The 14,582-nt window shown below is 36.7% G+C and overlaps 2 protein-coding genes across 3 annotated transcripts; one reads left to right on the plus strand and one right to left on the minus strand.

The window, feature by feature from the left end:
• Nucleotides 1-641: 641 nt before the first annotated feature.
• Nucleotides 642-4,320, plus strand: LOC108983005 (probable 1-deoxy-D-xylulose-5-phosphate synthase 2, chloroplastic). Its single transcript, XM_018954512.2, has 10 exons — nt 642-774; nt 1,004-1,165; nt 1,378-1,542; nt 1,663-1,813; nt 1,943-2,214; nt 2,303-2,576; nt 2,647-2,954; nt 3,063-3,344; nt 3,440-3,724; nt 3,832-4,320. The coding sequence occupies exons 1-10, from the start codon at nt 682-684 to the stop codon at nt 3,976-3,978; spliced, it is 2,139 nt and encodes a 712-aa protein (XP_018810057.1). The 5' UTR covers nt 642-681; the 3' UTR covers nt 3,979-4,320.
• A 2,746-nt stretch (nt 4,321-7,066) lies between these two features.
• LOC108983004 (KH domain-containing protein HEN4-like) lies at nt 7,067-14,272 on the minus strand. 2 transcript variants are annotated; one of them, XM_035695735.1, is made up of 10 exons: nt 13,691-14,272; nt 12,828-13,289; nt 12,439-12,714; nt 11,621-11,800; nt 10,750-11,196; nt 10,310-10,585; nt 9,490-9,651; nt 9,265-9,347; nt 8,409-8,520; nt 7,067-7,547 (listed from the first exon to the last, which is right to left on the minus strand). In XM_035695735.1, the coding sequence occupies exons 1-10, from the start codon at nt 14,234-14,236 to the stop codon at nt 7,398-7,400; spliced, it is 2,694 nt and encodes an 897-aa protein (XP_035551628.1). In that variant the 5' UTR covers nt 14,237-14,272; the 3' UTR covers nt 7,067-7,397. The 2 variants fall into 2 exon arrangements, with proteins under 2 accessions (XP_035551628.1, XP_035551627.1); XM_035695734.1 differs by having other exon boundaries at nt 9,451-9,651.
• Nucleotides 14,273-14,582: the final 310 nt, after the last annotated feature.

Consider the following 14,582-nt stretch of genomic DNA (forward strand, 5'->3'; position numbering starts at 1 on the left):
ATAGTTATTTATATAGGATTTTAAATTTTAATGTTATTTTAATTAGTAATTTAGCAAATTTTAGGTTATTTGAGTATTACATATTAAAGTGATTTTTAATGTCAAATAAGTTAAAAAATACATTTGATGCTTTTCCTTAAATGTACTTTTCCGAATAATCCAGAATGTAATTCAAATTTTAAAAGGATTGTCAATAGGTGTAAATACTCATACAACTTTTAGATAATTACAATTTTCGAACTTTTAAAAATATGATCATAATCTTTAAAAAATTAAATGATCATCATTTCTACCTTATAAAATACTTTTTTAATTTATTTCTAAATAAATGTAACATACTTGAAAGTACTTTAAATATATAATTACCAAAACAATAAATAGTTTTTTAATAACAGAATTTATTACTCAAGTTATATTCTAAAGTTATAAACTATATTTTCAAGAGCAATCTCAACCTACAGTGTACTATTCTTAACAAAGAATTCAATAGACTATTAAGCATTTAATACAAACGATCTCAGAGGATTTATATTCATTAAAGATTTGAGATATTGGTCTAAGTACTTACGCCCCCGTAGGTGTTCCTCGCTCTGTCCTATGCCTTTATAAAAACTGGTTCTTGTCTCCTCCACAATGCTCAGCCTTTCTCACTCCACTTCCTCTCACTAGATTGTATCAGCCATGGCGGTTTCTGGGTCCTTTGTCAGAACCAACCAATCTCTTTATTATCTCCACCTGAACGCTCCAAGATTAAATCATAGTTGCAAAAACCAGGTGAAAATAAATCCTATGTGCTTTTCTTTCCCTTCCTGTTAGCTATTCTAATTACCAAATGGGCATAATTTCTTTATGCTCTATAAATATAACAGTGGTTCTCATTTTTCTGTTCTCCTTTTCTTTTTCCTTTCAAGATAACACTTTTTGGCTGTTTTTGGTTGTGGGTATTATGATCTCGAAACCATGATTATCGGGGTGCAATTGGGTTGGTGATGTGTTACAACAGTTCTGCTTGAGAGCTTCTGCAAGTGGCTTAGATGGTGAGGAAAGGAAGATGATATGGAAAGAAAAAGATGGATGGAAGATCAATTTCTCTGGAGAAAAACCTGCCACGCCATTGCTGGACACCATCAATTACCCAGTTCACATGAAGAATCTATCCACACAGGTAAACCATATTGTAGTATGCATTATCATAGTGATCATGTTTTTTTCGTTTTCTGTTGATGGGGTTTTTTCTTTTTGGTTTCACAGTAAAGTTCATGAATACAAATAGGTTCTGGTTTCCTTTTACACATCCACAGCCGGCTCAGAGTTTATCTTTTGTTTCTTTCCATAGCAGCTTGTTTTTGGTTCTAATTGTTAAAATTATCTTTCCAGGATCTTGAACAGCTATCTGCAGAGCTTAGAGCAGATATTGTATACTCAGTATCAAAGACAGGTGGGCATCTTAGTTCAAGCTTAGGAGTGGTGGAGTTAGCAGTGGCTCTGCATCATGTGTTCAACACCCCTGAAGACAAAATCATATGGGATGTGGGCCATCAGGTGACCAAACTTTATTTTCTGAACGTAAACAGCTTAAAAAGTCGATTCGATTTATACAGAATATTAAATTTTCACTTTTCGATGTTCCGAGGTACAGTTTCTGAAATGTAAGTTTTGCAGGCATACCCACATAAAATTCTTACAGGAAGAAGGTCGAGGATGCACACCATTAGGAAAACTTCTGGACTTGCAGGGTTTCCTAAAAGGGATGAGAGCATCTATGATGCTTTTGGTGCAGGGCACAGTTCGACTAGCATATCTGCTGGCCTTGGTGTGTTTTTTCTCTCCTGTTATTTTTCCTTCTTTTTCTACAATAAATAAATGTATATATGAGATATATACAAGAAAATCACTAAGTTTAAGTATTCATTTTTTATAATAAAAAAATAAAAAACGGCAGGTATGGCTGTTGCAAGGGATCTTTTAGGGAACAAGAACAGTGTAATCTCCGTAATTGGAGATGGAGCCATGACTGCAGGCCAAGCATATGAGGCCATGAACAATGCTGGATATCTTGATGCTAACCTGATAGTTGTGCTAAATGACAATAAGCAAGTCTCTTTACCCACGGCTACTCTTGATGGCCCTGCAACTCCGGTCGGAGCCCTCAGCAGTGCTCTGTCGAAGCTCCAAGCAAGCACTAACTTCCGTAAGCTTCGCGAAGCAGCTAAAGTAAACATCTAAGCTTAAATATGTTTTTGATTCCTTAAATCTATATAATATTTTAAAAGATAATGACTAAGATAATATCTGGTAAAAGAGCATCACAAAGCAAATTGGAGGGCAAACACACCAAGTTGCTGCCAAAGTTGATGAGTATGCAAGGGGTATGATTAGTGCTTCTGGGTCTACTCTCTTTGAGGAGCTCGGACTGTACTACATTGGTCCTGTGGATGGGCATAATGTTGAAGATTTAGTCACCATTTTCGAAAAAGTAAAAGCAATGCCTGCTCCAGGGCCAGTCTTGATCCACATCGTGACAGAGAAAGGGAAGGGCTATCCCCCAGCTGAGGCAGCACCTGATAAAATGCATGGTGAGATGAATTTTGATAATTCATGGTCTTGTTGTATGAGTTCTTTAGAAGGTTCTTATTGTTGTTTCAGGGGTTGTCAAGTTTGATCCCAGAACAGGCCAGCAATTTAAGACCAAATCCTCAACACATACATATACTCGGTACTTCGCTGAATCTCTTATCAAAGAAGCTGAAGTAGACAAAAAGATTGTAGCCATACACGCAGCAATGGGCGGTGGGACTGGTCTCAATTATTTCCAGAAGAAGTTTCCAGAGCGCTGCTTTGATGTGGGGATCTCTGAGCAGCATGCTGTCACATTTGCGGCTGGCTTAGCCACGGAGGGACTCAAGCCATTCTGTGCTATCTATTCATCGTTCCTGCAACGCGGGTATGACCAGGTGAGGCAAGAACATTAAAAGTAGAAAAAACAGACAAAGATTGCTTTTCTTTCCGGATTTTATTGCGTTTTCGGATTTTCCTACTAACACTTTAAAATGGTTATGAAGGTAATACATGATGTAGATCTCCAAAAATTACCCGTCCGTTTTGCAATGGATCGAGCTGGTTTGGTTGGTGCTGATGGACCCACCCATTGCGGAGCATTTGATATTACATACATGGCCTGCTTGCCTAACATGGTGGTCATGGCTCCATCTGACGAAGAAGAACTGATGCACATGGTTGCCACAGCAGCAGCCATTGATGACAGACCCAGCTGCTTCAGGTTTCCAAGGGGCAATGGTATTGGAGCGGCTCTTCCTCCTAATAACAAAGGGATCCCTCTTGAGGTTAGCACAACTAACTAGCTGTAAAATGTACAACTAGAAGTATACATCGGAAACAAATAGATTAAATGCTTGCCCTCTTTCCGAAAATTGTGTAGATTGGAAAGGGAAAAATACTGTTGGAAGGCTGCAGAGTTGCTCTTTTGGGATATGGTTCAATAGTTCAGCAATGTCTGCAAGCAGCATGCCAGCTGAAAAGCAGAGACATCTTTGTGACAGTAGCCGATGCAAGATTTTGTAAACCTTTGGATACAGATCTCATAAAAGGATTAGCCCATGAACATGAAATCCTAATCACAGTGGAAGAGGGTTCAATTGGAGGTTTCGGATCTCACGTATCACACTACCTAAGCTTAACTGGTATTCTGGATGGACCCCTCAAGGTAATATAGATGCTTCAAGCTCCATGCATTTTGAGGAAAGTTTTCCATCTGTTCTTGTCTTTTTTATTCTTTTGTTGTCCTGATTCCTTCTGGAGCTCTCTCTGCAGTTGAGAGCAATGGTGCTTCCTGATAGATACATTGACCATGGATCGCCACTAGATCAGATTGAAGAATCCGGGCTCTCTGCTAGGCACATCTCAGCAACAATCTTATCTCTCTTGGGCAGGCCAAAAGAAGCTCTTCAGTTAAAGTGAGCACATGCATGGAATCAAGTTCCTGCCTTGAGATACTTGAAAAAGGCACACGCATCTCCATCTTTGGACCATTTTTCTAGCTACAGGAGCAAGTGAGAATCCAACTCAGAGATGCCTGTTTTGGATCCTCCCATCCCACAAAGCGATCAATAATCGTCTGAGTAAATCTTCACATTCCCATAATCCAAAGCATCACTTGTTCACTACTCGTAGGGTAATAAATGAATCAACAAAGCCATTATTATTATTATTATTATTATTATTATGATTATTATTTTATCAAGTACTGACTAATTCTGTCAGACTGAAGAACACATAAAACATGATATTTTCTGCTGTTTATCTGTTTGTTTCAATTTGCAATCACAGTGATGGAACGAATGGAGGTCCATATGGATTATATACTCTCAAAAGGACTTGGTCAATAGTACGATTAAGTTCGATTGAAATCATTAAAAAGAGAAAAGCTACACTTCAAAGCAATGTGGGTTCCCCCACTGTGTCTACACTCCCTACTTTACCCAGTATAGTATATCACAATACTCAATTATCAAACAAAAAAGATAACAGTAACTAAGGGCGCATCAAATAAAAAATGTAGGTTGCTACCTTGCTGAATTTAATTAATAGTTGTGGATAGGACTATAACCTAGCCGAGTTGGAGCGGATAGTGCCCGGTCAAACTCGACCCGATTAAAAAACTAGGCTTGAGCTCGACTCGAACTCAATTTGAGTTAGATATTCTCATGTTCAAATTCGACTATAAATTAAATCGAGCGCTAAATTAAAAATTCATCTCGACTTGACTCGTTTATCATTTTATAAAAAAATTGGAATTTAAGAAAATTAAAAATAAAATAGCATAATACTCTTACTCATAAGATATTATTAGATACAATTTTTTTTTCTTTTAATCACAATTATTTATAAATATAATCCAACTCTGATCATAATACTTATATAAGATAACATTTATACAATTCTAATCATAAAATATGAACTAAACACACACACACATGTACACACACACACACACATATATGTATATCATACAATATATATTATATGTATGAAGAATGCTACATACAGTCTTCATTTGGGGACTATATTGCAAGCTTAGTTAATTTTATTTTTCAATTTTTTTAAAATTACAATAATATCTTCATCAAAATAGTATTTTTTTCTATTTAATGAAAGGCTTGCACATGCAGTCCCTAAATATAATATATGTGTGTGCTAATATACCATATATATAAGGTACATATAATATGATGTATTTTTATGTATTAATATATGTGTGTGCTAATATATGAGCAAATTAATGAGTCGAACTGAGCTGTTATGTGAGCTTATTCACTAATATTAATCAAGTCGGACAAGTTTTATATGAGTTTGTATCATTTAATAATGAAGTTTAACTTTTTATTCAATAACAACTTATTTAATAATCGAATCAAGTAGAATTCGAGTTTAATCGAGTCGAATTTGAATTGCCTATCAGGTATACTTATTTATTTACTGCCCTACTGGCGAACTACGATATTATATATCAATGGCTAACTAGGGGAAAATCCTTTAACCCAAATGTTAAGTATTCTACCATATATGTCATATGATTCATAAATCTAAAATATTACTTCTAATTTAAATGGTCAATATTGTCAAACCTCATTATTTATTACTTCCACCGACCCAACATTTGTCTTCATATTTATCCAGTTGAGCATTGTTTAGAAGTGAAACATTGATAACGCAAAGTCCCAACCATTTAATTCAAAAGCATATGTTGTTATTTAATTTTACTTCATATAAATATCCACGTTCAATTAACTCAACTGGTTTACCAAGTAATCGTCCAACCCTTCAAATCAATGAATAATTTAAATAAAGTCACATGGAGTTACTTAAAATGAGCCACACGTAGGGGCGTAACAGGTCCAGTTTTAGACATATTTTATATACCGATTTTGAGATTTGAATAATTGATACCGCACTGGTTACACCACTCTTAAACTGGTACTTCCAATTTTATCGGTTCCAATCCGATTCTGTCATGAGTGTGCAAGCGTTGTACAATTACTTTTAAAAAAATGAATAAATACAGGACTCATATGGAAAAAAAAAAAATTAATTGTGAACCCCATGATTTTTCAAAACGACTGCACGGAGCTTGCATACTCCACGACTCCATGTAGCATTACACAATATAGTATATTATAGTACATAATACTATAGTGATAATATATAGTTATTTATATAGGATTTTAAAATTTAAAATTATATTTTTTAGTAATTTATCATATAATATAAAATTATTTATATATAATTATATATAAAAATTATATATCATATAAAAAATATTTTATACAATATAAAAAATTAAAAAAGATATATATGAACCGGTCCGGTGTTAGAAAAAAGAAAATCGAAATCAAACTGATTTTAACCGGTTTGAGAAAAATGAAATCGGTAACAGACCAAACCCACCAGTTCAATCCGATCTGGTCCGGTTTGCCGATTCACCGATTTTTTTTTTCACCTTTGGCCACATGCTGACAAAATTCAAGATCAAGAAAATATTGTTCATCCTAAGTTTTGTCATCACAATCACACTTACACACATTTTAGATAATTATTTATTCATGTAGAAAATCAGTGTGACTGGGGATGACCCAATTTATAATAAAGAGCAACATTGCTCTTCTTCTTTAAGAAAAATGTTATCTCAATCACACCTGATATTTATTTAAATGAGACATGAAGTAATTTCAAATTTGCCACAAGTATATCTATAGATAACAAAATTTAAGATGGAAAAGTAACATTACTTGATGTTCTCAAGGATGTTCTCATCGAGAGAAATGTTGTTCTTCATCCTAGTTTTTGTTATCCTTAGTCACACAGATTAATTTCACATTTTAAATGACTGTTTAATTGTTTAAAATATGCCACATCAACAAGTATGACCAAGAAAAAAAATAGAATGAAGTGTAGCATTGCTCTTTCTCTTGAAACATTATACAGCCATAGATTAAAAGAACATTGGTAAGGTAATTGAGAAAGGCAACCCAATACGAAAGAGAGCAGGGAAGGAAAAAATTAGTGTTGTAATATGACAAAGTAAATAAGCCAACGGTAAGCCTGTGATTACAAGTCCCCCCCAAAGCCCCCAAATATAAAGAGAACTATGATTACAAGTTGAAAGATTACAAACATGTTAAGAAGCGCTCGTATGGGTCTGTACCGAACTTTGTTAGTAAAACTTCAGACAAAAAAATTAGTGATTCTAATACACAAGTAACATGTAACTTTACCTTCGCTTTTAAGCATAGTCTACACAGTAAGTATATGAAATGCACAAGGACCATCTCATCCTAAGGACAACTAAAGTGAGTAACAAAAGGGTAGCCATGGGTCAATCAATTATATGGTGTTTTCTTTGCAGATTGTATGAAGGCGTGAAGCAAGCTCTGGGCTGCAAAGGTTTTATCAGGTGTCCCTGATATAACGACCCTCCCTTCTCTTTCGCCAGGACGAGGATCATGCACCTCGACTTTTGCTCCTGAAATCTGATTCAGATTACCAAATGACAAATGATACCATGAATTTCTTTGATCAACTCCAGGACAAAACTGAAAGGATAGCAACTGAATAATTACTGGAGGTAAAAGATTTAACTGACTGCAAAGTTAGCACAATGTATAGGCGTGTTCAACTGTTCATGCATGTATGCATGAGTGCTCGGTTTTTCTATTTCCTCTTCGGATCCTAGTGACTTATTTACAGTACCACTCTGAAGATAAGGCAGTCTTTGGAAGTCACGTCAGCAAGTATCTCCAGCTTAGGTCCGTAACTTCCAAATATTCTTCCACTGCTTTTGAGATTACGGGTCAGATAAAAGATCTTTCTTTAAACATTCTTTTTATCGGTAAATAAGATTTTATTGATCATAAGGATAGGCCAGAGCCCAAGATCTTTCTTTAAACATTTAAAGTACTTGTTGAAAATTGAAACCACATAATTTACCTAATAATCATTGCATTGATGAGAAGTTAACCTAAGACTGCAACGAAGAATATAAATCAACCGAACATTAACAACTAAACATTAGTCTAAAGTTTAGATGTAAAATCACCATCTAAATTTGGAACAAGCACAAGACAGTAAACCTTCTCTAATCATTCTGGATAAGCTACCTATTATAAATATTTTAAACTTCCAACTTTCTTTTGTATGCTAATTCATGATATTACTTGCTTGCCTTTTCAGAAAAAAGAAAATAATAATAATAGCCACCAATCGACCAAACCAAGCTATTCACAAGACAATACAACACAAAACATGAACATAAGTACAACACAGTTCACAAATGACTTTTTTGATAAGGGCACAGTTCAAAAGTGATAATGCCTTTTTCTATAGGTAATTACCTGTTTTATGCGATCCAAGTTACTCCCATCTTCACCGTAAACAGAGCCAAAAACATGTTCAGAGATCTTAATCTCAACAGTTGTCGCTGTCACAGTAGCAAGTTTCTTTCCACTGCTCAAAAATAAATACGTCTTTTTTAGAAGCTTTGAGGGGAAATTTGCAGTCTTAAGGAATGGTCAAAATGAATTTTTATCAAAGGTGACTAGTTTTTATTGATGACACTTTACATGATTGATGTATTTTTCATAAAATGAAATAGATTTGCATCTACGGAAGTCAGGTTAAGAATCCAACAGTTTCGTCATCCCATTTCACTTTAATAAGGGATACAAATGCAAGTAGATTCTCAGTATAAGAGTAATACAAAACATTGCAGCCCCCAAATTCTCTTCTTTTTTTCCCCCTTGAACAAGTCTTAACATGCCTATTTTCTTTTACTTTTTCCTTTACTAGTTTTTTTATAGGTTGCTTTTTCCTTTACTATTATAGAAAGAGATATAGAAAAATCCTCTATATTATGTAATCCTCGCTCGTCTTTTGTTGGAACATTGTACATTGTCCCCATCTGCTTTTTGCTTGTATTATTTTCAGACCATCATCCTTTGCATAAGGTAGTTGATAAACAGTTACGCTGCTATACCTAGATTATTGGAGTATGATGAGCTCCTGCTCACGCCCTAACTATAGTAGTACCCACCTAGCCAGCTAGGAATATGTAAATATGAAACTTTGAATATATCGTACAAAAATGTGCATGCATACCAATCTCACCATTCCCTCATATCACTTATATGAAAACAAAATACAGAAAAGATGACAGACAGGACAGCTTTCTCAATGTTACACGATACTGACCTCCCAAGCTCTGAATCCCCCCTAAAGGTTGTGATGCCTCCTTCACTGTCTGAGATTGCTGTTGTTTGTCCACTTCCTGCAGTCTGCAATTATAGCCACCCCTAAACACTGAGTCTCTTAGAGTGATTAAACATCTTTTAAGAATCTGGAGAAAGAAAAGACAACTGCAAAAAAGGGAATTTTAACCTGCGGCAGCTGAAACCTTGGTGAAGAAGGAGCACTTACGTTATGGGGAACAGGCTCATTTCTCAGAGGGCCCTCACTCAATCTTAAATGGGGGGACTTCACAGTCACTTCCCTGAAAACCCCACTGAGTAATAGATGATCCCTGATACTGCCAGTGACTTGAAACAGAGCATTCTGTACACTTCTAAACTCTCCTGTAATCTGCACCCATTACAAGTTCTCTTTTCAGCATAAATTTGGCTAGCAGGCAGCACAATAAGTTTCTTATCAGTTGTAGTTAGAAACAATGACCCATTGCTCTCCCTAAATGCCCGAAAGGCCGTCCGCCAGTTAGGCAATTGCATAACATCACATTATAACATTTCATTCTTTACAGAAATTAGACATCCAAATTTTGTTCGTATATGGCGACTTGCCAAAAAATAGACTCAAGAAAACTTGCAAGCCAAAAAGATATCATGAATACAAGTTTGTATACACGCATGGGAAGTGTCAGTAATAAACATATAATGTTTTCTCTTTTTTATTCCCTATAGCTGGAATTAAGCATATAGATCACATGAGCAAAAATCTTGCAGAGTTATGCTGAAATTTTGAAAAGAAAAAGGAATTATCAAGTATCAACTGATCATTTAATATCTCAAATTAACTGGGAAGTACCAATATGGAAAAAGAAATTACACAAATATACCCTTCATAAACACAAAAAATAAACAAAATTTTCGCAATATAATCCTCAAGACTGAAGGATAAAATCTTACAAAGATACTCTAGTTCAGTCATGCTGACTAATAATATTAATCCCAAGATCCTTCCTAAATCATAATTGAATTTGGATAAATATGAAAGGTAATCGCACCTGTACTACTAAATCACTCATTAAAACACAATTTAGAATGTGCTCCCCTTCCAATATCTGTATATCAGCATCCGTGGCTCTTCTCATTTCGGAAAGTAGCTTACCACCATTCCCACTCAAATGACCAACAAAATCTGATGCAACTAGAAGCTTAGCTGTTACTGCTCGACGGTCACCCAAGCCTGACAGGAATCCCTTTTCAATAAAACCCTCAATGATTCTAGCGAAGACACGACCCACAGCAATTTGTGCAGGAGAGTATGATGATTCAAGGTTCTACAAGAGCTTAAGTCAACATCAGATCAATGATAAAGATCACACATGGTTGTGTCACCATAAAGATAAAGAGATCGAATGAAATAAATAGAAAAAAAAAATAGTAGAATATTTCGGAAAAAAAAAAAAAAACTACTCAGATAGCATCATGTAGCATGACAAACCTCACATGCAGAGATGGTGACCACACGCTCACCAGACTCTGTTAAAGGAGCTGCAAATGATATAGAAGCACCAGCTTCATTCTGCAGTGCTCTGACTATGGCCCCTCTTTTGCCAATCACACACCCAGCTGCATGATTCGAACACAGCATCCTGAACACAACTTCTTGTTCTGTACCCATTTTGTCCTGGCCAGAAACTACTACATCAGCATGTATCGGCAATGATGTATTGTCATTTAAGGCCATATTTCCTGAATTTCCAAGCAAAGGTGGTAACGGTGAACTAAGATGTGGTAACAGCTCTGCATGTGGATCAGGAGATCCATAGGAAGAGCCCCTAAGAGATCTGGTTAAAGGGGTTGGGGCTTTGTCTATTGGAAAACAATCTTGGAGAGAGGTAGAAACCTCATTCAGTGCTTTCTTCATAGCTGAAATGCTGCCTGTAATCTGCCCCCACGGAATAAACAAATCATTAGATGAGAAAAAGCAACCACAATTTTCCTCTGTTTAGATACAAAATTACATACACCAGATTCACCGTGACGTGTTGCTAACCAGATTCTACTCTATGTTCACATAAAATTTTCCCGATAAAATATAAAATGAAGTTCACTAAAAAAGAAAAATCTCTAGTCAAAGATAATAATAGGACATTGATCATAATTTAGCATTAAAGATTCAACATGCGGTAATCACAGAGATTAACATACCATTTAAGAAGTTATTTATGTCATGGGTATTTTTCCGAAAGAAATAACTTTCAGGTCCATTGCTTTTGAAAGAAGGCATTTACTTTTGGATTCATCTACATATTTTAGAAGGATCTGTAGAAACAACTGCAAAATGAGGAGATGAGAAGGTGGATTTTCACCTGTGGCAGCTGCAACCTCGGTGGTGAAGAAATAGCACCTATGTTGCTGGGAACAGTATCAGTTCTAAAAGGGTCTTCACTCACTCTTACATAGGGGTACTTTGCTCTCAATTGATTATCCCTCAGACTATAAGTAACTTGAAACAGAGCATTCTCAACACTCTTGTAATCTCCTGTAATCTGCACAAATTATTTCAACATAATTTTGGCAAGCAGGTGGCAACAAATGTTTCCTACACCACTTAAAGTAAGAAAGGACTAATAACTCTCCATTCTTAAGATATGACATTCCATTCTTTATAGCAATTAGCAATTAGCATTCCAAGATCTGCTGTTATATGAGAACTTGCCGAAATACAATCACAGGAAAAATTAAAGAATTAAGGAATCGAAATATATCACATTTTCATGAACCAATACACACATGGGATTCCCTGTGATAAACATATAAATCTCTCTATGTTTTCTTTTTCTTATTTAGCTGGAACCAAGCATATAGATGCCTAGTAGAAAAATCTAGCATTCTAAAAAATTTTCAAAATAAAAAGAGATTATTAAATGAATCGATGGATTGTAATGTCTCAAATGAAACGGATAACAGAAGAAAAATACTGGCACCATAAAATATACGGTCTACTATAATGTACACTTCATAAACACCAATTTTTTTTTTTTTTTTTTAAATAACAACTTAAACAGCTATTAAAATTAAAATATCACAACATACGCTACTTCGACTGTGTAAGCTAATAAGTATTCTGTAAAATCCTACATAAACCACAGTTGAATTCAGATATGAATAGGAAAGGTAATCCAACCTGTACTACTGTATCATTCACTGAACCACAAGTCAGAATGTGCTCCCCTTCCACTATCCGTATATCAGCACCAGTGACTTCTCTCAATTCTGTAAGTACCTTACCATCATTGCCACCCAAACAACCAACCAAATCTGATACAACTAGAAGCTTAGCCATTACAGGTCTACCCTCACTAGAGCCTGATAGAGATCCCCTTTCAATGACACCCTCAATCATTCTAGTGAAGACAAGAATTACAGCATTTTGTGCAGGAGACTGTGATGATTCAAGGTTCTACAAGAGATTAAGTCAACCCCAGATCAATGAAAGAACATTTATACACAAATTACTCCACTAGCATGAGAATTAATGGTATAGGTTCCACGAATTATCGTAACAAGACGAACCTCCCAAGCAGAAATGGTGACCACACGCTCGCCGGACTTATTTGTAGGAGCTGCAAACATTATAGATGCACCAGCTTCATTTTGCAGGGCTTTGACAATGGCCCCTCTTTTGCCAATCACCCACCCAGCCGCATGATAAGAACAGAGCATTCTGAACACAACCTCTTGTTGGGGAGAGCCCTTTTTGTCTATGCCAGAGACTACTCTTTCGGCATATCTCGGCAAGGACAACGGTGACGTATCGCCGTGCGAAGCACTAGTTCCTGAGTTTTCAGGCAAAGGCGGCGGTAACGATGAACTAACATGTATAAGATGTGCCTGTGATTCGGGAGAGGCTCCGTAGGGAGAATCCTCAAGAGGTCTCGTCATATGGGTTGTGGCTTTATCAAACGGTGGACAATCTTGGAGACTGCTAGAAACATCAACCAGGGCTTTCTTTACAGCCAAAAGGTCACCCGTAATCTGCCCCCACAGGATAAACAAATCCTCAGATGGAAAAAGGAAAAGCAAATTTTTCAAATGTTCAGTAGATTGGCCATTTTTTATTTTTTGACAAGTAAGATTGGCCGTGAATATGATGCTAATCTGATTCTAATTTCAATAAAATAAAATGAGGTTCAACAGACAAAATAATCGAACACAAAGACAACACATCAGATCAGCATAGGGAAAATCAGCTCCTTTTTTGTTCTCCAGAAAAAGAGAAAAAGAAAAATAGAAAAGAAGCAACTGCTAAAAATTATTCATTTCGTAAAGCATGTTCTCTCGCACTTATGCTTGCGATTCTGCAGTTGTCTTTCCCGAGAAGCAAACAGGGGGCTGAATCCTTTGGCCAGAAGAATTATCCTCTCATCATCTCTCACCTGAATCAATTCGTCGTCCTCAGCCATCCAATGCGGGGCCGGCAAGATCCTAATCTGAGCACCGGTCTCAGTCCTCACTCTTCTAATGTTTTGCCCTCCTCTCCCCATCACCGCACCAACCTGAGACGTGTGCGCTAGCATTTTCCAACAAACAACGTCCCAGCCCCCATCCCCTACCTTTTCCGATACGCTCTCGAAAACCCTAAGGACGGCCTCCTGAGCACTCGAAACGTCCCGCCCATCTCTCGACCCAAATCCAACGACGAGGACGACCCGGAGGTTGGAACCGGGATCGACCGCCTCGCAGTGGATTCTGGTGGACGTCTCTCGGCGGATACGGGAGACGACGGCGCCGTTGTTGCAAAGGAGTCGGCCAACGTCAGAGACGTGGATGAGGAAGCGGAAGGCAACCTGGCCCGGTAAGAGTTTGATCTGTAGGCGCTTGGGACGATCCCGGTTGTTGAACGAGGCCTTGCGTTCTAGCGTGGAGGAAACGCCGGCGTTCGGTTGGTCTGAAATTGATGAACAGGGACTCGGATCGTCCATAGCTGTGTGCGTCCGTTGGGAGGGGGGGGGGGAAAGAGGGGGATACTGGAGATGCTATGCTTGTACGGCAAGGCACAGCACTGAACTGAAACTCGTCGAGTTTGGGTCAGACTTCAGAGAGTGACAAGCGAGATGCCGGGAATGCGCGCAAAGGTTGTTGTGTCGAGCAATTACGAGGCTAACCGGAAGACATGCTATTTTTCTTTTTATATGTAATTTGTTAACATACTTAACATTAATATATATATATATATATATATATATATATAATTTTATTAAAAACTACTTTCTTAGCTATTAAGTAAAATAAAAAATTAAAAAAAAAATCAACTACAAAAAAAAAAAT

This window comes from Juglans regia, chromosome 11, assembly GCF_001411555.2.
Source record: "Juglans regia cultivar Chandler chromosome 11, Walnut 2.0, whole genome shotgun sequence".
Classification (NCBI taxonomy): Eukaryota; Viridiplantae; Streptophyta; class Magnoliopsida; order Fagales; family Juglandaceae; genus Juglans; species Juglans regia.

What these genes read in the sequence shown, in the direction of transcription:
- LOC108983005 (XM_018954512.2), top strand. Translation starts at nt 682, where the DNA reads ATGGCGGTTTCTGGGTCCTTTGTCAGAACCAACCAATCTCTTTATTAT. An exon ending in ATCATAGTTGCAAAAACCAG is followed by an intron (nt 775 to 1,003) that starts GTGAAAATAAAT and finishes GTGTTACAACAG; the next exon opens with TTCTGCTTGAGAGCTTCTGC. An exon ending in TATGGGATGTGGGCCATCAG is followed by an intron (nt 1,543 to 1,662) that starts GTGACCAAACTT and finishes TAAGTTTTGCAG; the next exon opens with GCATACCCACATAAAATTCT.
- LOC108983004 (XM_035695734.1), bottom strand. Translation starts at nt 14,236, where the DNA reads ATGGACGATCCGAGTCCCTGTTCATCAATTTCAGACCAACCGAACGCC. An exon ending in TGAATGATACAGTAGTACAG is followed by an intron (nt 11,801 to 12,438) that starts GTTGGATTACCT and finishes TAATTTGTGCAG; the next exon opens with ATTACAGGAGATTACAAGAG. An exon ending in TGAGTGATTTAGTAGTACAG is followed by an intron (nt 9,652 to 10,309) that starts GTGCGATTACCT and finishes TAATGGGTGCAG; the next exon opens with ATTACAGGAGAGTTTAGAAG.